At 42.8% G+C, this 22,139-nt stretch overlaps 1 protein-coding gene across 1 annotated transcript in view; it reads left to right on the top strand.

Annotated features, from left to right (window-relative positions):
- The window catches only part of LOC306934247 (rho guanine nucleotide exchange factor 28-like), a 35,171-nt gene that overhangs the window by 5,359 nt on the left and 7,673 nt on the right, over window positions 1-22,139 (top strand). The window contains exons 2-26 of the mRNA XM_079516816.1: window positions 1,814-1,941; window positions 2,355-2,722; window positions 3,911-3,986; window positions 4,059-4,157; window positions 5,704-5,815; window positions 7,090-7,132; window positions 8,842-8,934; window positions 10,470-10,593; window positions 11,429-11,573; window positions 12,307-12,362; window positions 13,243-13,300; window positions 13,877-14,015; window positions 14,721-14,854; window positions 14,973-15,119; window positions 15,420-15,670; window positions 16,342-16,467; window positions 17,223-17,340; window positions 17,871-18,125; window positions 19,156-19,232; window positions 19,677-19,855; window positions 20,424-20,512; window positions 21,204-21,398; window positions 21,500-21,628; window positions 21,863-21,996; window positions 22,078-22,125. Of these exons, the coding sequence (XP_079372942.1) occupies window positions 1,814-1,941; window positions 2,355-2,722; window positions 3,911-3,986; window positions 4,059-4,157; window positions 5,704-5,815; window positions 7,090-7,132; window positions 8,842-8,934; window positions 10,470-10,593; window positions 11,429-11,573; window positions 12,307-12,362; window positions 13,243-13,300; window positions 13,877-14,015; window positions 14,721-14,854; window positions 14,973-15,119; window positions 15,420-15,670; window positions 16,342-16,467; window positions 17,223-17,340; window positions 17,871-18,125; window positions 19,156-19,232; window positions 19,677-19,855; window positions 20,424-20,512; window positions 21,204-21,398; window positions 21,500-21,628; window positions 21,863-21,996; window positions 22,078-22,125 (3,323 nt within the window). The remainder of the gene's footprint in view (window positions 1-1,813; window positions 1,942-2,354; window positions 2,723-3,910; window positions 3,987-4,058; window positions 4,158-5,703; window positions 5,816-7,089; window positions 7,133-8,841; window positions 8,935-10,469; window positions 10,594-11,428; window positions 11,574-12,306; window positions 12,363-13,242; window positions 13,301-13,876; window positions 14,016-14,720; window positions 14,855-14,972; window positions 15,120-15,419; window positions 15,671-16,341; window positions 16,468-17,222; window positions 17,341-17,870; window positions 18,126-19,155; window positions 19,233-19,676; window positions 19,856-20,423; window positions 20,513-21,203; window positions 21,399-21,499; window positions 21,629-21,862; window positions 21,997-22,077; window positions 22,126-22,139) is intronic.

Below are 22,139 nucleotides of genomic sequence, written 5' to 3'. Positions count from 1 at the left end.
TCACTGGTGGTAATAAACAGAGGCAAGGTTATAATCATGACAGTCTGACAGCCAGACAGCCACTTGAATACACCACAAAAGGGAGAGAAAAAAAAAGTCTCTCTTCAAAAGCTTGATTGTGGTTTAGAGCTGTTAGAGCATAAGGTCTTCTTTGAGCCTCTTTGTTTGTGAGCGCGTGTGTGTGTGTTATTTTAATCGTGCTCCGCCTGAAACGCTTTCTAAGAAACACAGCTGAGGAGAAAGCAGTGTTTTGTAGGCTGTTCCGTGTCAGAGGGAGCCGTGTGTTTTGAGAGCAGGAGAGTGTTCCTCAGTTAAACAGCCATGCGAGGGGACCAGTCACACTGACCCTACTGTGTCAGATGTGCGTTCTCTGAATGCTGCTGTGTGTGCTCACCGGGAGGGATATGCACTCAGTTACCATACCAATATATTATATTAGACTAGAGGACGGGGCGGGACGAAAACATGGCTATGCCTGCAAACAGTGGAGGCGATCAACTAAGTACCTTTACTCAAGTACAGTACTTAAGTGCAATTGTTCAATACTTTTACATCTCACACACTTTAGTTATCTAGTTACTTTGTAGATTTAGATTAGTATTACAAATCATACATTAATCACTTCAGGCCTATATATACTTTACAAGCTGTCCTCTTGTAGAGCTGCTATTTTCAAAAGATTCTTTATATTAATTCAAGTTTTGAAATGGGCAATTATGAAGAATAATGTTGCAAACTCATGTTGACAGATTGCATGCACACCGACACCTTTCTATACTCTGACACACTGTGCACTCACACACACACACACACACACACACGTACGCGTACACACACACACACACACACACACACACACACACACACACACACACACACACACACACACACACACACACACACACACACACACACACACACACACACACACACACACACACACACACACACACACACACACACACACACACACACACACACACACACACGTTTGTATTACTGTACTTGTGAATGTTTTTACCTTAACCAAATATTCCGGTTCTAATTCCAACCACAACCCCTAAAACATACCTCTAAAGTCTAAAGGGCCATGGCCTAATCCTAACCCCAACCTTTCCTGTACAGGCCGTAAATAGGTAGAGATAGGCTGTAAAGCCTATCTCCCCAAATCCTCCTCACAATGTCAAATCCTCAAATTCTGCTATTCTTGTGGGGATATGTATCCCTCACAAAGTATAGCAATACAAGTACACACACACACACACACACACACACACACACACACACACACACACACACACACACACACACACACACACACACACACACACACACACACACACACACACACACACACACACACACACACACACACACACACACACACACACTGTGTGAGCTTGTAGATCTGATATTTTCACTACTTCTTAAACTTTTTTAATTTTATTTATCAAAATTATTGGATTTTCCCCCATTTTATATTAAATACTTTTGAAAAATGTTGGAATTGGTTTCAGTTGATGAAAAGTTATTTTTCTTTGAATTTGTTTGAAATAGTATTTCTTTAAATGTAGGAAACAGAAAAAAGGAGGTCCGAGCCCACTGTGCTGCACATGCTTGCTTGCACACAGATCCACACAAACACATGCCTTGAGACGCAACACAGGGTATCAGACTGGCTGCTGCTCCCTGAACAATGACATGCAACTGCCCAGGATGTCTGTCACTTCCTGTGTTTCTGACGTTGCTGTGGAAACTAAATGTAATATTGAACCCCCCCTCTCTCTATCTCTCTCTCTCTCTCTCTCTGAAGAGAAAAGCCAGTCGATAAGGCAGAGCCAGGTCCCGTCCACAACTCTGGCTGCAGCCACCAGACTGTCAGCCATGATCCACGGCAAGGACCATGTGTACGCCAACACCATGCTGGTAGACCAAGACCAGGTGAGTTGAACACCAACCCAACACCATGCTGACCAGGTGAAAACACAGAGAAAATGCAGTATTGCGTTGCTTAAGAAAGTGACTAAGTATGATCAGCTTGTCATCATGTCATGAGAAAGACTATTATTCAGTATATTACACGGTATTATACTGTTGATAGAATATATTACATTGCTTTTAGTAAAACAGGTGATTGGGATCTCTTAACCACTTAGGCCCTATATACTTAGTCGTACAATGAATAAAAATATTTTATAATATTTCTAACAATTTTCGCCTATAATGACTTTCCCAAAAATAGGAATGCCAGGTTGAAAGTGGTTAAACTAGTTTAATTCGAAGAGGAATCATCATTCAGTGTAGTGAGTCCTGTCTTTCTCTACTGTACCTGAGTGTTGGCTTTGCCCCTGCAGGTCGACGACATGGATATAAGGTACCACACCGCAGGAGAGGAGGAGGAGGCAGGCCTCACGCCCCAGGTGGGTAGTCCATGCTGGGACTCAGTTGCAGGGACTCCCCCCGACATAGCCAGATGCCTTCAAAACCAGCACGCGTCCCTGTGCCAGAACGGGGAGAGGGTGGCCCAGGGCTCCGCTGCTGGTCCTTCAGAAGAAACATGCCCTCATTTCTCCCTCGCCTCCTCCTCGTCCTTTCCTTCCTCCCCGCTGGCCTCCGCTTTCCGGCTTTTTGAGGCAGGACAGAGGACCCAGACTTGCCCGTCCTCCTCGCCTGGCTTCAGTCACAGAGGAGCGAGTCTACAAGAGGTCACCCAGAGTCTCAGGTAGGACCACCACGTCTGTGTAGTTATGCAGAGATTATGGCTGAGGAAAACAGCATTGACAATTTGGATTCAGATTTTGAAAGGCTATCAGAAATGCAAATGGTTCTGTAGAACTTTTAATCACTTAAATCGCGTTTTATATTTGATTTTGCATCGCAAAAATAGGTTATGTACAAGCTCACAACGCAGCACATTGTGACTGTGAGCTTGTAGATATGCTATGCTATTTGCACCATTTTTGCGTACAATTTCATGCCCAAAATAAGTTGTAAGTAGTTCAGTATTAAGTTCAGTATTTTAGGACCATTCGGTAAGGCTCATCAAAGAGTAAATAGTACGGGACAGGCCGTTTTAAAAAAAAAAGTTTACCCATGGAGGAAAATGTATGCCTTTCTAATCTCAGTCCAAGGGAAGGTCAGCTAATTTTACTAGGGTTACGAGGGTCATACAAATTTGAATTCATAAAATAGTCATTCAATGAGACTATGACGGTCGTTAACAAGCTATCAGCACACTGCAATTGTGAACGATCCAGTCAAGAGAGAGACTACAGTGTCTCAACGATGGTGATTGACACCCCTAGGGAGGGTTCATCTTTTTTCTTTTATCACTTGGGTGAAGGTCATTGATTATTTTTACCCAGTCAGATGTAGGGTCATTTTATACCAGGGTATATACATTTTCTCCAGGGGTATGCTTTAAAAAAAATCAACCTGTCCCTAAATATATATTATGTTGATGGGTCAAAAATACCCTGCACATTAAAACCATTAGATCAAACCTGATGCTTACTTAATGTATTAATTGGCTCTAGAAAACTATGAATAAATGTCTCCAGCAGCAGACCAAATATTTTCTCTTGGACAAAACATTAGTTTGACATTCAATGATTGTTATTGCTAGAGAATGGGCTGCAAGTCACAGGAAGCTGGACAACAATTGGCATATCTTTCCGAATTCAATAGACAACATGTTTTGAAGTTTCTCCGTACATTCCTTTGTGTTTCATCAGCGCCGTTGAAGCACTGCTGTGAACTTTGTTATTGAATAAAAAATGGTGGCACGACACTGTGGCATGCTGAAAATAGCTGTTCTACAAGATCTTGTATATGGGCTATATATATGGTGCGTCACAGCTTCCTACAATGAGGTATAAACCAGTGTGTGTGTGTGTGTGTGTGTGTATAGTCCCAGTCTGGAGTGTGACAGCGGAGAAGAGGATATACTGGCTCATTCGTACCCCTCCTCATCTCCGAAGCAGCAGGCTGTCCTCCTCTCCAGCTCAGGAGAGGATATACTGGCTCATTCGTACCCCTCCTCATCTCCGAAGCAGCAGTCTGTCCTCCTCTCCAGCTCAGGAGAGGAGAGAGACTCATTTGACACGTCACCAGACTTCAACCGCACGCTCTCCGACAGCACACACAGCTCTACCAAGGTACCTTTCGGCATAACGCTGTATATATGCAGTGGTGGGATAAAGTACTCAAATGTTTTACTCAAGTAAAGGTATCAATACCGCAATGTAGAAGAACTACTCCGTTACAAGTAAAAATCCGGAATTCAAAATGCACTTGAGTAAAAGTACAAAAGTATTGGCATCAAAATGTACTTAATGTACCAAAAATATAAGTACTCATTAATGCAGAATGTCTCATTTCAAGTTTTCAAATGTATAAAAATCTTTTGAAAATAGCAGATCTACAAGCTCACAATGCGCATCGTGATGCATTGTGAGCTTGTAGATCGGCTATTTTCAAATGAATATAGTGCTGAAGTGGTTAATGTATGTATTGTAATAATAATCAAAATCTAGAAAGTAACTAGTAGTTTTCAAATAATTGTAGTGGAGTAAAAGTACAATATTTGCCTTTGAGATGAGTGGAGTAGAAGTACTGAAAGTACTTCTACTCTAGAAGTACTCTAGAAGTACTGAAAGTACTTCTACTAAGTACTGAAAGTACTTCTACTAAGTACTGAAAATTGGAAATACTCAAGTAAAGTACAAAAAACTTAAAAATGTGTTAGTTAGTTACTTTTCGGCCGACGTTCCCCCGCCCACTTTTCGACCATCGCCTGTTCGCCTGCTATCGCCTCCATCGCCAGTAGTTGCCGGGTCCCATTGACAAATAATGCACTTCCGGAAAATTCGCCCGGCTGTCGCCCGCTGTTAAAACGTAGTGAGAGAGTTCCACATTTGTCGCATGATTAGACGGCAGCGTTAAAGTTCAACTTCAAATGATTGATAATTGCAGTTTGTGGTCGCAGGAGGTCTGTCCGACTGGTTTCCAACTTCCACAAGCAAATATATTACCATCGTTCATCTGCAGAGCAAGTGCCTTGCTCAAGGACACACCATGATAGCACCGCTCCATTTCTAGCACCAACAGCCAGTCTCACAGTCAAGCAAGACTGTTTGTCTTGGAGAGTGATTCCATAGCTTGTTCAGGTCCATTTAATGGACTTGGACGTTGACATTGGATCTGTCAGACCATTATTACCAGTATATTTCACCAATTCCACAAGCCACTATGTTCTTGGATTGAGCTGGTAAACTTTCCACTGCTCGTCTCTCATCATTAATGGCTTTTACAGGTTCTGGAAGCCATTATATGCCAGAATATAAATTGTTAGTTTTAAGGTTAGGAATGTGCTTTAATTTGAATAAACATTATGGAGAATGCTTGAATTTGTTTGATTATGGAGGTAATATAATATGTTTTGTCATTGTGACATACCCTAGTCCTATTCATAGTGCAAAAGTGGTACTTGAAGTGGTCTTGAATTTGGGTTTCAAAAATCAAAATGATTTGCCACTTTGGATGTATCAGCACACCCAGTAACATCATCTGTGTTCATTTAACTCTTGAGAGTTTACAAGTTCACCCAAATCACAATTCATTTTTTACACTCCCAGTCAGAGTTAAATGAACACTGAAGATTTTTCTGTGTCCCAATCTAATCTGTCACCCGTTCCTCTGCAGAAGACGGAGGAAGCAGAGGTTCGTCATCGTTCCTACTCCTATTCGTCCCCCAAGGCCAAACCGTCACGGCCCTTGTTAAACCGAGACCCTGCCATCTCTGACCTCTCAGAAGGTGAGCCCCGTGACCCTTGAACTATCCTTCCCCAGAGATGTGTGTGCCACATGTCTCAAGGAGGAAAGACCAGACAGGTGTCATAAATCATTCACGGCTTAAGTTCAATAACGTGTGAGTGCGTGCGTGCGTGCGTGCGTGCGTGCGTGCGTGCGTGCGTGCGTGCGTGCGTGTGTGTTTGGGAGTATACGTATGTATGTAGTACGCACACACATTCTCCACCATAACCTGCCCTCAGTGAGGTCATAATTTGCCCTGTGTAGATGGCGCGTTCAGCAGTGGCCGTTCTCTTCTTCAAGCTCTGTCTCTGTCTAAATCTCTCTCTCGTCTCAACCAAGTTAGTAAGTAAAGTACAGCATCAAAATGGCAACCACTTGGTTTGCCAGTGAACTCTCCCAGATCACAGTGTGTCATTCATGTGGCTGTTGTCATTGTTATTGATGATCTGTGGGAGCTAATCGGTGATGGTTACTCGGAATGCTTAAGCCTGATTTATATTGTGTTGTACAACAGTGTCCCACGATTGTATGATGGAGTATAGGCATTTGTTTTTGGTGGAAGTTAATGTGCAAGTTAATGTTTGAGTCCACGGCATTATATGTACTGCAGAGTGTTTCTCCGAAGCTCCATGCTAAATATATTCAAGCATTTTTTAAATATTGGAAATGTATTAGTTGATGTAATTGGGGCATGGGGCTGCATTAAAGGCAAATTACATTTCAACAAACCAAAGCTTTTTATAAGCAATTAAAACAATGAGTTCAGTTACTTATAGAACTACAGATGAATGTCTTATAAGAAGAGGCCTGAATTGAGTATAGTAATGGATGTATATCCAAAAGCTTTGGAGAAATGCTCTTTGTGGAATTGTAATAAATCCAGTGACTTGCTGGAGGATTTCTGTGTTTCTCCCAGCTAGCGGTGTTGGGCTTGTGTCGTGTAGGAATCAGTATTTTGGTTGGCCTGTTGCCTTCTTCATTGCCCTTCTTCACTTTCTTTCCTTTTCCTGCGTGCTTCCGGTCTGTACAGGGCGCTTCCGGTCTGTACAGGGCTCTTCTGGAATCTGGACCAGGGGCTGGGCCATATGGGTTTTAGTTTTTAACAACTTAGCTTCTCTGCAGGTTTTCTTTTTTTTTATTGCTTCCTTGCAGAAGAAAAAATATTTTGCAGTTTTGAAAACCGCCATCATTAGATTCCATGGCTCTTTTGATATGAAATATTGACAGCAGCAGTTGTGATAGGTTCACCTGCCTTGTGTTGTGTCCACATTGCAGAGCAGAGAGCGTTCAGCCTGACCGAGACCGCCAGGGAGAAGAGGTAAGACCAGTCATATCTGTACTCTGTACACATGTTTAACAATCCATTATGTTCTTGGTGACTATTCTATCGAATATGTTTAGATTCCACCAAAAATCTTGTAACAGCCTTTTTTGTTTATTAAATATTTATATATCGAGTTGGCATTTTGGAAGTACTTTGACAATTGTTTTTCCATTTTAATTTTAATTTAATTTAATTTTTATAATTGACTAAATTGATTTGTCACAGTCAGATTATTGTATACATGGTTGTACAACATTGTCATGTGAAAATAGCAGATCTCACAAATTACAATGCATCGCATGCAGATCTGCTATTTTTGAAGGGAAAAGCAAAATCGATCCTGTAATTAAAATAGATTAATTTTCCATTTGTTTCGATCTGTTGAAGTAGGAACTTGTCAGTTCACAAGCTCTGTAAAGATTCACTCCACACCGGGCTGCAGCTACTCGGGAACCTCTCTGTCCAGGCTAGCTAGGTACCTGAACACGCGGGCCAGCGGTTCGGGCTTGGCTCGGATGTGCGCACATGTGTTTTTGTGTGCATTTCTGTGCCTTAAGTCTCCAGTCTTGAACCTGTGGTTGGGGTCTTGGCTGAAGCAGGATGTGACATACTTCCTGTTCCAAGGCCTGGAGGCCAGAATATGCTCTGATTGCAACCTCAAAATAACCTAGAGCAAACACAGATTCAGGGCTTTCCTGGACTGCAGGCCTCAGAGAAGGATAGTTCACTTTCAGACTATCGGTCATAGTCAATTTACAGTACGTGTGTGGTACACAGTCAAATCGTCAGTGCTAATTTAACTCTGAGAGGGTGCAAATGGAGTAAAAGTGGAACCAAATGGACCCTTACAGGTCCATTTGCACCCTGTCAGAGTTAGACATGTTTGAAATATAAGGCGTGTAGACCTATGTGTAGACCAATTGTCTTCTCTCAGTAGTTATTTCATATTCCTGCCTGGTTTAATTTCCCTACATACTATCATTTAATATTCAACCCATGTTTTTTACCTCATTTAACTGCCATCATCGTCATCATCATCAATTCATCATGCTCTAATATTTCATAATGGCTCATTTGCTGTAAAACATGCATTGCTAACAGAGGAAATATCATATTAGAGCTTATTATATCATTACATGATAAGATCAGACATTCTCATATTAAATCATGTTAATTTGAATTGCTCATATCGAGATCAGTAGCCCAGAGACTTGATTATAGCTACATCATACTTCCCCTCACAATATCAACAGGCCTCCATTAGAACAAAATGTGTGGGGAAAAAACAAAATAACCTGACAACAATAACATTTTCTAATATTGTAAGTACTTAAACAGCATTTAGAACAGACATGATCTGTCATCAGCTTCATGTATGAAAACTGTATTTTCCTTACAGTTCCATCATTAGGAAATTGCTCTTTTGGGCCTCACAAAAGATTTGTACACAGTAAAATCCTCAGTGTTAATTCACCCAGTGCTAAACCCTGAGAGTATACACATGTAACCAAGTGGACCCCTTCAGGTCCATTTGGTTACATTTGTCATCAGAGCTAAATGAACACAATATTTACAGTATTTATATGTAACTTTACAGCGTAGCCACACAGCCATATTAGGTGTCGTCTATCATTTTGACTAGTCGAGGGACTCTTCTGGTGACCAACAACAGCCGAGTCTTAACGTGTGTCGTGTCCAATCAGGGCCCTGGGTTTCCGTAAGAGGGCCCAGTCAGCAGAGGAGGAGAGTGGCAGCGCGTCACTCCAACACCTCACCCTCACTGAGTTCCTCAAAGAGTATGTTGTTCAATAGATCTGGCCTCGAATGCCATGCATGTGTGTATAGACTGAGCTGACATGTACATAACCCATTCTAACCCCTCCCCCCCTGGTAGAAATCACACATCCACTCATACTTGTACGGTTTCTTAAAGCAAAATTACACTTTTTGTAGAGGCTTCGGTTGTGTAGTTAACTTGCGATGGTGTAACCTTATATATAATTTGAGATAATAGTTGCTCCGTTGATTAGAAATTGGCCTACATTGCATGGTGAAACAAGTCAAAGAATAGGTGATGGCCCGACATGGCATTTCTTTTTTAATGTAAGAAAGTCAGTTACCTGTTGATTTTATTGTTTGAAGACGGCGATCTGCAGATCCAGTCCGGATCTCCTCCCTAGTTAAAACTGTGAAATGAACACAAAGTTTACATTTTATAAAAACAAAACAAAAATCACTGTGTGTCTGGTATTGAAATGAAAATCCGCTTTGTTTGCATTTGTTTATGTGCTAAAATAGTGATTTTGCGACCTGTCACCTTCTAAGTCAATGACAATTTTTCAATATCAATTTGTATTCAACAAAGCAACTATTGACGGCACCTCGCCGATATTTGGAGTTACATAACGGCAAGGTAACTACACAACCCAAACCTCTACCAGTGTTCTAGCTTTAAAAGCTTTCTTTGGTCTGTTATGTTTCACAAACTGCGGTGGCCGGTGAGTGGACACTTAACAGGCCACCCTGAGGTCGACTGTGCTGCATGTAGTACTGTGCTGCATGTAGGCACTGCATTTCGCTCTGGTTTCTCCTCACATCCAGTAAACATTAACCACTTTAACCCTGCTCTCCCTATTTTTGGGGGAAGAAATCCCCCCCAAAGTAGTGAAAATAGATCATGTACAAGCTCACAGTGCATTGAGATTGTAGTACGCCTATTTCCACTATTTGATGTACAGTGAAGTCTATCGGGCTTAACCACTTAAATTCTACCCCAATAGGATCTATACTTAGCTCCCAACTTTTTTTTTGCTTCACATTGTGAGTTTGTAGATCTGCTAATTTAACCGAACGTTCTCCTATTATGCCCATAATTGGGAAGGCCCAGGTTCAGGTGGTTAAGTAGATAACTCTTTATGGTCTTGGCCTTTCACCTGGAATGTCCACTAGTGAACCTAACTTACAGTAACTGCTGTGAATAGCTGACATATTATTAATTGCATCTTTGCCAAGGTCGTCCTATAAATAACATAGACCAAAACCCCTTAGTGACTTGTCAGTTGAGAACTTCCAAGCATGCCGAGCATGTTCCTAAGAGTAATGGAGGTGGAGACCAGGGGTTCTGGAAGACCTGGGAGTCTGGACATTCTTCTGTCGCAGCACAACAGCAACCATCCCTCAATTGTTTTAACTTTTCTCAGCATGTTTATGATAATAATAAGGTGATTATCCTTATGAAGTGTGCTCATAATTGGCAGGAATAGCTGCATACTAGAGGAATGATGTGGCGAGATGAGCTAGCTGTTGACTGTAATGTTCCCAATGGAAACAGGATTGAGGATGAGGAGTGGGATAAATACATAATCCCCACCAAGGCAGAGTCTGAGAAGTACAAAGTGAGTCGCACCTTCAGCTTCCTCAAGAGCAGGATGTCAAGTACACGCAACAAAACCAAGGTGAGGCGCTGCCAAAAGTATAATTTCCTCTGGTGGAAAATATGATTCCTGTCATTATAGGCAGGCGATCGTGCATCAGTTGAGCGCAATTAAAAAATGTCCTAAGAGTAGAACTCAGCTTATAAAAGTTGGAATTGAACTGCTTCCCAAACTGGCATTGTAAAAAGTCTTGCCAATGTCCTCTCTCTCTCTCAGACAGGCTGGGTCAGGATTCCTGTGTGGGGCAGCTATTGTCTGAGCATGGTGTCTTTTATTTGGGGAGAGTGGAGAGAAGGAAAAAAATCCCCCCCGTGTCTTAGATCTTAGCAACGGGACACACTGAAAATATCCTCTTACATAATCCAGCAGACCCCCAACGCAGAGCGAGGAACCAAAACACATTCCATAGTATACTTCCCCTCTTATAAACATGTGGTTGAACAGGCACACGCACACATATGCACGCGCATGCACACGTGTACATGTGCACTCTTAGCTTCCTTGTAAAATTTGATACGAAAATAAACAATACCCCCACCCTGGAAAAAGGAATACCCCCATAGCATCCCCCTAAAAAAACATCAGCAGCAGTCATCCCTCTGGACTTTAAAAAGTAAATAGACACAAGTCCACTCAGAGTTCTCTGTATGTCCCCGAGCTCCACTTCAACAGACATGCTAGCATGGATATGACTGCTATATGCCTGTCTCTGCCTGCTTTTCACACTCATGTAATTGCCTCATTTTTACTTTGGTTACAGTTTCACAGTGTTATGGTATTAATTAAATATAATGAGATAAGTATTGTTCGGTTGACCAGCGAGATTTAACGTCTACTGTACAATTTTGCTTCCCAGGTGAAGGGGAAAGAGGTGAAAGAGGGGAAGGAAAAGCCAGGAACTACTAACGGACACCAGTTTGTTCCTGTATCTTCGTCGGGGCCCTCTCTCTGTGCTGTGTGTGAGATAGCTGTTCCTGTCAAGGAGTTGCTACAGTGCTCCAGTGAGTGCTCCATTACCGTCGTTACACTCTACACAGTCAAAATCATGAGTGTTAACTCTGAAATATGTAAATAGCCCAAAAATGAACACTTAGGATTTTTCTGTGCATTATGTACCATTTTTACAAGCTATGTGCATTGTCGTTACTACAGCATCCGTACTGATAGATTTCAGCACATGCAGTTATGACCAGTGTTGCCATGTTTGCTTATTATACACGATTTGGGGCTTGTTCTTTTTGTAAAGTAGCCTGTAAATAATGGTAGTTGCGGGTTGCATTTTTTGGGACTTTTTTCTAAGTTGCTTAGTTTGGATTGCTGTCTAATGTCGTTTAAATCAGTGGTTCTCAAACATTTTCATGTCAAGGAGAAGGACCCCAAATCAATTTGTTCACATACAGTATAAGATTTGAGTAAAATGTCCCAAAAAAATGCAGATTTACAAGCTCACAACGCCAGGTGTCTTGGCCGGGTGTTCCAACAAACACAACTGGCAGGGGCGAACTCACTTCTCTAGCGACTCCTACATGTCTAGTGGGTAACTAACCACCAAATAGCCGATGTGCAAGTTCACAACTTGCATTGTGCTGAGCGTTGAGCGCCAGATGTTCTCCCCAGAATAAGACGCTGTATGGTTGATGTGGTTAAAAAGTCTGGGTTTACCAAATATCGGCATTGAGGTTATTTTATTGTTGAATCGAGGCTAAATCGGATCTACTCTTCCTTCCTCCTCAGACTGTTCTCAGAGTGTCCATAAGGGCTGTCGGGAGTTGGCTGCTGCCTGTGCAAAGGTAACCCATCAGGGTTGGGTTATTGATTTGACTTCAAATCAGTGTCACGATTATTTCAAACTTTTGCTTCAATTATGATTAATTAAAGTACAACTTCACCCATTGTCAAACTATTTTCATATAATTGGTCCTCACTAATGCCTATGATAAAATGTTGCCAATTTTATCTACTCAGTCTGTGTCTCATGTGATGGCTGTGATTATCGTGAGAACAATGGCTTTCATTATAGCATGCTAACTTTCCAGGAATAGAAAGCCTGCAGTTTCTATTAGCTGGGATTCCCCATTGATGATGTCACTGGTAGGCGGGTTCTGAACTGACCACAGCTCTCCTCTGAGACACACCAGCTGAGGACCAATTATATGAAGATAGGTTGAAATTGGGTGAAGTCGTCCTTTAACTTTATTATTAAAAAAAGAAAAAAATACATATAGTGAAAATAGCATATCTACAAGCTCACAACACGTCAAATCACAACACGATGTGATCTTGTGGATTGGCTATATTTGTATTCCATCATTGGACAACAATATAATAGTATAATACAGGGGGAAGTGGCTAACTAATCGACTAATCAGGTTAGTTGATTATACAAAATATATTGTATTAAACTTCATGAGTCGGTTATTGGTTCTAAACTGTTATGATACGTTCGTGTAACTTCCCAGCCATACCCATTAGTTTCAGAAACATCTCCTTTTACCTCCAGCAACCGCAACGAGGTTTGGCCTGCGGTCTAACCAGGAGACAAATCTCCTGTTGGTCCAATCCGAGCAATTATATCAAAACACAAGTTGGATGTGTGTCACTTGAAAAGACAAAACGAAGTCATAAATCGCGTCTGTTGGGAGTTGATAATGTGATTATGTGTGCCTTCAGAAGCCTCCGGAGAAGAATGTGTTGATGACAAAAAGCAAGGCCTCAACTCTCCCACAGGGTGAGTTACACATTACTGCTATCTCTCTCGCTCTCTCCTCTGCTCTCCTCTCCTGTCTCCTCTCCTGAAGTAGAGCGAGTTAGACATTGCTCCCTTCCTCCCCCATCTGCCCGTACAATCTATCTCACGGTTAAAATGTTACTTTTTAAAGCTGCTCAGTGGGAGGTCCGGGGCTGTGCGCACGCACCTATACTTTTTTGGCTTGTGTGCAGCAGTGCAGAGGTTGAGCGGTTCTCACACTTTAACCGAATAAGCAATTGCATGTCATTTTCATTTCATAACGGACTGGCCCAGTCTTCTGAGTGTTTAGATGTCTGACACGCGTGTCATGGTCACGGGAGGTCATCGGGTTTCCTGGCTTGTGTGACCTGGCTTCCCGTACAATGTGTTTCCACAAGTCGTTATGAATGAATGAAACAAACACAGACGTCCCAACAGCCTCACAATAATAACAACAGTGGCACAGTAGAATAAACACAGTACTTCAACATTAAACAGACAAGAGTACTTTATTTTTGTATTATTTTCTTACGGGAACGTCAACAGAGACTGACTCTTTCCTCTTCCTCCCTCCAGGCTCCATGAAAGACAGTGGTCCATCCACTGTCTCTTCCTCACCATCCTCCTCTTCCTCTTTCCCCGTGATGACCTCTAGAGAGAAGAGAGACGTCATAGCCTCCCTCTCCAAGAGCCCCTCCATTTTTATAGATAGCAGGTAGGTTGACAAGAGCCCCTCCTTTTCCATAGACTAGAGCGGTGCCTGTTGGCAACTGGCCTACTTTGAACGATGCAAGTTGGAAATGTATGCCCCACCCAGTTATTATGTCTGTGTCCCTTTTATGCCCATATATGGAGTTCTTTGTCAGGCATGCCCAAATATGGAGTCTATGCAGATGTCAGAATGATGTCGGAACAGGCCAGCTCCATATATGGAGATATAGGGGTGATCAAGTGCAGAGCCTGGGCAGAGGCTTTTGTGCGACACCGGGCACTGCACTCCCTGTGGGGGTGTGGAACGTGTGTATCGAATTTGACGTCAGGAAGTGACAGGGCCAGGGCAAGCGCATGGGCAGCCCCTGTTTAAAAAAACAACAGCGAACAAGAGGCTGACGGAGCGACCGCTGGCCCGGGGGGCATTCAGTCTCCCTCAGGGGGGGCCCGGACCTAGAAGCATACCCTACTTTATCATCCATTTTAAAATGAATGGGACAATCATGTAAAAACACATATCATGTCCATTGAAAGAAGACTTTAAATTAGCGACTGAAAGCATAAAGTATTTATGACAATGATTACTATGGTAATAAAAAAGAATTCCCATTGTAGTAAAACTGCAGTGCTGAAAAGCACTTGCTTATTGGCTTCATATCCAGCCGAGCGTCCTTTGCTGCCTGGTTCAGATGGTTTTGTCTCTATGCAGACGACTGAGCGATGTGGCAGGGGTGGACGGTGAGAGTGACGTGAGCGCCTGGGGCAGCAGCTCTTTGACTGAAGACGGAACACAGATCACAGCTACACCCCCTTCTGTCGACCCTCCACACAACACTGCAGAAGGTGACCATTTTGCAATCGTATCTTAATAGTCACTGGACAGTAACTGCATAATGAGTTTGTGTTCTTAGAAATGCAATCAGTGTTTTTGTTCATTCATTGTAACTCTTAAACATGGCAGCCGCAGAGGTGGTCGACGCCCCCCTGCTGTGCGAACTATCGGCCGTCCCGCTGGGACTGGAGGCGGAGTCCTGGAGTCTGGCGGTCAGCCCAGAGTTCTGTAGGCAACACGACAAGCACACTGTTAAACGACAAGATGTCATTTATGGTGAGAGACCACGCTATACTTTCCCTCACTGTTGAGCTGCTCTCTCTCTCTCTCTCTGCGTTCGTGGCCTGCCCATCTGACATCGGTCAGAAATCTATATATTGCCCCGGCTAAAGTGGTTAATGTAAAAGTATACTTTGTAAAAATATAATATTTGCCTTTGAGATGTAGTGGAGTATTGGAAATTGGAAATACTCAAGTAAAGCACAAATACTAAAATTGTAAAAAATAATAATAATAATAAAAAAAAAGTACAGTACTTACTTTCCACCACCGCTCCCCTGCATGTATTTTGTGCAGAGCTGATGCAGACGGAGCTGCACCACATCCAGACGCTGAGCGTCATGTCCGAGGTGTTCAGGAGAGGCATGCTGGAGGAGGTGCAGCTGGACTGGGACTGCGTTGCCAGGATCTTCCCCTGCCTCGACCCCCTGCTGCTCTTCCACAGGAACCTCTTTGCCGCGCTGCAGGACCGCCGGCAGGCCGCGGCGCAGCCCGAGAACCCGCGCAATTACGTCGCCCAGCGCATCGGAGACATCCTGTTGCAGCAGGTGGGCGGGCCGTGGCGGTGGCGCTGGTGCGCGCGGCATCGATTGCGTGCACCCTCGCATAAACTAAATATATAAACTAAATATATATTGTCACGTGTTGTACACACACAAAGACTTTGTATGTCCTTTATCAGGGGGCCCCCCAACCTGGGGTCAGTGGACGACCCGCTTTACGGAACTGAGATTTATTTATTTGAGAATGTGGCCCTCCCAAAGGCTCCTGAGCTGCTTTGGGTACAGCTGAAACCCGATTTCAGCAGCTAACAATGGCATATATGTAGTCTCTCACACCTTCTAAGAATAACTTGACAACTGACAAATAACAATATACTGTATATGTGTGTCTGCGTGTGTAGATTGGAGTCACATGATACAAATTGTATCCTGTGTAAAATGGGTGGGGTGGGGGGGGGGACCTTATGTACTTGAAAACAGTCGTATTGATTCACACACATTCTCCTAAATACAATTTATTTTCATTTCATCTGTTTTTGCACACACACACACACACACACACACACACACACACACACACACACACACACACACACACACACACACACACACACACACACACACACACACACACACACACACACACACACACACACACACACACACACACACACACACACACACACACACACACACACACACACGGTCTACCTCAGTTCTCAGATGAAAGTGCGGAGAAGATGAAGCAGGTGTATGGAGAGTTCTGCAGCCACCACACTGAGGCGGTCAACGTCTTCAAAGAGCTGCAGCAACACAACAAGAAGCTCCAGGTGTTTGTCAAAGTAAGTAATAATAGTAAAACTTTATTTGTATAGCACCTTTCATGACATGAAATGCAGCTCAAAGTGCTTTACAGAGCAATAGCGAAAAAAGAAAAGCAAAGGCGTAAAACAACATTAAAATAATAGCAGTAATGCAATACAGTGAGGACATGAATAACAATAAGGATTTTAAAAGCTCAACTAAAAGCTAGAGTGTAGAAGGGCTGCAACCGTATTATATTATATTATTATTCTCCTAGCGATTGTTCTATCCATTACTTTTTCGAATGATAGAGATATTTATGAAGTTTTTCACAGTTTGTGGGCGTTATTTAATAGCTCATTGCAAGAGTTAAGAGCTTGTAGATCATGTATTTTCACAATAAAAATGTGTGCAGAAAATAGCCAGCAGACAAGCTCATAAAGCGCTTTGCTGCGATTCGTTGTGAGCTAGCGTTGTGAGCTATCAACGTTGGTAAATATCAACTGGACCTGTTTTAATTGAGTTGATCACTATGTAATGTTCCTTTATTATTACCAGTAATTTACTTTATTCATCTATGTTTTGTTTTCTTTGTCCCCCCATTGTACATTGTTGATGTGTTGTAATCTCGGCACCACTGAAAAAGAGGGTCTCAGCCCTCAGTGTGTTCTCCGAGAACTAAATAAAGGTTGAAATGAAAATGAAAATGAAATATTTTATGCACACGATATACCACCGGCGCTCAGCGACATGTAAAGAAGGCTTATCGCCCTCTCTCCATTGTTTCTCACAGCAACAGAGCAACAACTCTCTGGTCAGACGGAGAGAGGTGCCAGAGTTCATCCTGCTAGTCACTCAGCGCATCACCAAATACCCAGTACTACTTGAGAGGATATTACAGTACACTCCCAGTAGGTCCACTGTACTGACGTACTGTACAACTGTCAAGTGTGCGGTCACTATAACATTTATATTATGCTTCCAGAGCAATATCTTGTTTTTCTTGTACGAAAAGGTTAACCCATTCTGGACGGGAACCCCTTTTGGTGTTTTAACTAAGCATTATGTTATATTTAGCTATTGAAAAATAGCAGATCTACAAGCTTGTAGGTCTGCTATTTTTGAAATATCGTGAAAATGAGGCACAAACCTTTGAATATATATTCTTTCAGAAGACTTTTTTTTTTATTTCGACGTCAGGCCTAAATGGGTTAAGAATGTGATTTATATAACATGTTATTTAGTCAGATGCTAGTTAAAATGTACAGAATAATATAGATAGCATGTTGTTTTTAGAAAGAGGCTAGGTTCACTATTACCTGGTATACTAATTTCTTCTCTGCATTCTATTTGTGTTTTAACCTTGTTTATTAGAGTTCATGCTCTCGCACTCGTAAGTGGTAGGATTGGATTGTCTAAAATTCCTAAATTGTAATTGCAGAGGGCAGTCAGGAGCACTGTGACTTGTCACAGGCCCTGGCGCAGGTCCGTGACATAATCGCAGCGGTGGACCTGAGTGTCAGCGAGTTCGAGAAGGGACAGGAGCTGCAGGAGGTGCTGGCCCGTCTGGAGAACAAGAGCCTGGCCAAGCTGAAGAACGGCAAGGTGTTCCGCAAGCAGGACCTGGGGAGCCCTCACAGGGTCTTGCAGCACAAAGGCCTGGTCTACTGGAAGACGGCCACAGGCAGACTGAAAGGTGGGTATTGCTTACTTTCATTGCTGTCGGGCAGAAAGCATGTATACCTATTTCAACTTTATTATGTTTTTATTTTATTTTTTTATTGTATGCAATACTTTGTTGATTGAACTGCTTTTCTTTTTTTTGGGGGGGGGGGGCTTATTTTTTGGGCTTGCCTTTTATTGATAGATATATAGTAGGTTGACAGGAAACTGGGAGAGAGATGGGGGGGAAGACACACAGCAAAGGTCGTCGTGATCAGGACTATAACCAGCCTAGGTGCCTGGACCTTCTAGGCCAGTCCGGGCCGATTGAACTGTTTTGGACTTACAAGTTTCCACCCTATACTCATGTGTGAGCTTGTAGATTGGTTATTTGTGGTGTACGACACCACTAAGCAACTAAATATAAATCAGGTTCAGGTGTGACATGATGTAACCCATGGGCCACTTCATGTAAATGGTGCATTTATATAGCGCCTTTATCCATTACATTCACCCATTCACGCACACATTCATACACCGATGGTGGCGGAAACCATGCAAGGCACCAACCAGCACATCAGGAGCAATTAGGGGTTCAGAGTCTTGCACAAGGACACTTCGACACTAACTCTGGGGGAGCCCGGGTTCGAACTGGCAGCCTTGCGGTTACCATCCAGCCACTCTACCCCTGAGTCACCACCACCCATGTGTTCGACACGTGTTTTTGTGTTTGCAGTTTTTATTTTTTTCTTCATATATTTTTCTGTTGTGTTGGATAGCTGAGAGCAGGGTGCTTGCACAGGTGTGGAAAGTAGGGATCATTATGAATTCATGTAGCCCTTAAAAGTACGGAAATGTGGGTGAAAGTCTTGAAAAAGTCTGTAATTTCTCTTTGTGAAAAGGCACTGGAGAGAGAGATAGTGTAGAGGAGTTGAGTGGTCTCAATTCTAGGCCAGTATGGAAACAAACATTTTGTAGCTTTTGTAAGGGAATTCAAGATATTTAGAAGACGCACTATGTCTAATAGAAACCTTTCTGCATTTCTGCCCTCACTCTTCTTTCAGACACCTTGGCTCTGCTGCTCACAGATGTCTTGGTTTTCCTGCAAGAGAAAGACCAGCGCTTCATATTTGCTGCTGTGGTATGTCTTCGAGAGAAAATGGGCTGTCTTAGGATCACAATCAATTCCTTTTCACAATGTCCTTCTGCGGAAGGAAGTGTTCTGAGGGAGCTGGAAAGAGTGAATGATAATTCACTCTTTCCAGCAGTGGAAAGTAACTAAGTACATTTACTCAAGTGCTTTTTGGGGTGCTTTTACTTTACTTGAGTATTTCCAGTTTTCAATACTTCTACCTCGACTCCACTACGTCTCAGAGGCAAATACTGTACTTTTTGCTCCACTGCAATTCTTTTAAATCTTTAGTTACTACTCAGTTTGCTCATTTGATTATTGATACAAAACATACATTATTAATCACTTAAGTAAAAAATATAAATTGTAGTAGTTATTCAATGACTATTGAATCACAATCGATTCCTTTTCAGAATGTCCTCCTGATGAGGTTTTATCATCCAACTCTTTCAGGACCAGAAGCCCCCCGTCATCCCACTGCAGAAGCTGATCGTTAGAGAGGTAGCCAATGAGGAGAGAGGGATGTTCCTCATCTCAGCCTCCTCTGTGGGACCAGAGATGTACGAAGTGCACACGTCTACCAGGGAGGAGAGGAACGCATGGATGAGACACATACGAAAAGCTGTAGAGAGGTGTGTGTGTGTGTGTGTGTGTGTGTGTCTGTGCGTGGGCAGTGTGCGTGTGTACTTGTATTAGGGCTAAATGTCCTCACAAGGTCCTCTGCTAAGGTATAGCAGTTGCATTTGAGCAATAGAATTGACATCTCTTTCCTGGTCGTCACAAGAGAAATGGTTGTGTTATGGTTAAACAAGGTTTAGTCAGGATTACAATTAGGAAAGGTTTGGGGTTCAGGTTGGGGTTAGGATTAGGCATTTAGAGAAAAGAAAATAGCAGATCTTGACGCTCACAACGTGTCACAGGGCAGATCTAGTGCTGTCTTAGGCTTTAAAAAAGGTCAAAAAAGGCAGTCATAAAATTGACGCCCTAAAATGTTGAGGTCCTGAGAAGTATAGTAATACAAGTGTGCGTGCGTGCGTGCGTGCGTGCGTGCGTGCGTGCGTGTGCACGTCCGACGTGCGTGCGTACTGTGTGCATGCGCGTGTGTGACACCAGCATATGAATTGCATGCACATATGTGTTAGTTAATATGTGACCCTGTGTGTGTGTGTGTATCCGTGTCTGTGTCCGTGTGTGTGTCAGTTGTCCTGAGGAGGAGGAGAGGATTGCAGAGTCAGAAGAAGCCAGACGGGTAGCAGAGCTCAAAGTCCAGAAGATACACAAGTTCCAAGGTCATTAAGCCCTATTTTCTAAAATTATGTGTTATACCTCCATTTGGCTTTTACAACATTCCTATATCTGAATATAAAATAAATCATTCAGTTTCCTTAACCAGTCGAAACATGTTGACAATTTTTCTAGAATAAAATTTGTTTTAATTCAACCTCCACATTTTTGAGTGCTCGGATATCCTCTTCTGTTTTAAGTGTACATTGACATTGGTAATGGCTTATTTTACACTTTTTGTTTGACGAAATTGTCAATAGTTGTCATAGTGTTATGCCATAGTTTTAGTCATCATTGCTTAGTTTCTTATTTTGTTTTCATCAGTGAAAAAAGGTAGTCAATGAACATTTTCCATCATAGATTTAGTTGACGAAATGAACTGGTTTGTGGATGTGTTTGTGCAGAGTTCCTGCTAGGTCAGGACCAGCAGATTAACACTGGTTGTGATGTGTTTGTGCAGAGTGTCTGCTAGGTCAGGACCAGCAGATTAACTAACACTGGTTTGTGGATGTGTTTGTGCAGAGTGCCTGCTTGGTCAGGACCAGCAGATTAACACTGGTTGTGATGTGTTTGTGCAGAGTGTCTGCTAGGTCAGGACCAGCAGATTAACTAACACTGGTTTGTGGATGTGTTTGTGCAGAGTGTCTGCTAGGTCAGGACCAGCAGATTAACACTGGTTGTGGTGTGTTTGTGCAGAGTGCCTGCTTGGTCAGGACCAGCGTATCTGCAGCAGCCTGGAGGAGAAGCTGCAGCTGTATGCTGAACTTACCCAGTTGAGCCTCCGCTCATCAGACTCTGTGACGCAGCAGCGCCATCTCCTGGTGACACCTGACAGTGATGCTGAGGCGCCGAGACAGTCCGCAACGCTCCTGACCGCTGCTCTGAGAGAGGGTGAGGAAGAGGCATGTTGTTTTTGTTGAGTTGTAAAATGCACACAGACAGTGCACAACTTCTTTTGGAGCCTAACAGATAGATGCTTGCTCTCCCTGCAGTGGAGAAGCTGATTTCCATTCTGCAGGCGTGGGAGGACCGCTCTGCACAGAGCCAGAGCTCTCCTGTCCAAAGACTAGAGATTTGCAGCTACAACAGCCACGGCAGCATCCACGAGTCTCCATCTGAACGTCAGAAACGATTCTACATTACATACATTACATTTTCACCACAATTCGGATATGTTTCAAATATATATATACAAAATATAATATATTCAAAATCTGCATTGTCAACGATGGGAATGTATTAATGGAACGCGCAGCCATTTGTACACTCCCGAGTTACAGACTCTTTGTTTAACTGATGCTAAATTGGTACCAGCAATATTTATTTTCTCTCTTGGTCTCTCATCGTTCCTGCAGCAGACTACCTGAGCACGTTGAGTGTGAGTTCCACCTCTCTGGTGTCAGACAGTGAATGGACAGGACAAGACAGCCTGCTGTGGACCTCTGTCACAGACCTGGGAAGAGGCGACTCAAACGGAACACACTTGAAGGTTCACCTATTGTAGTTTACTTCCCAAATGTACAGTTCTTATGAGTTGCTGCTTTTTGCAATAACACAGTCTCTCCCATAGGTGGCAGAGAGTGTCCAGAGTCTGACTCAGCTCCTCTACAGTCTGCAGGTAAGAATATTATT

Source organism: Electrona antarctica (genome assembly GCF_951216825.1).
Source record: "Electrona antarctica genome assembly, chromosome: 12".
Classification (NCBI taxonomy): domain Eukaryota; kingdom Metazoa; phylum Chordata; class Actinopteri; order Myctophiformes; family Myctophidae; genus Electrona; species Electrona antarctica.
This window is presented reverse-complemented; position numbering and strand designations above follow the sequence as displayed.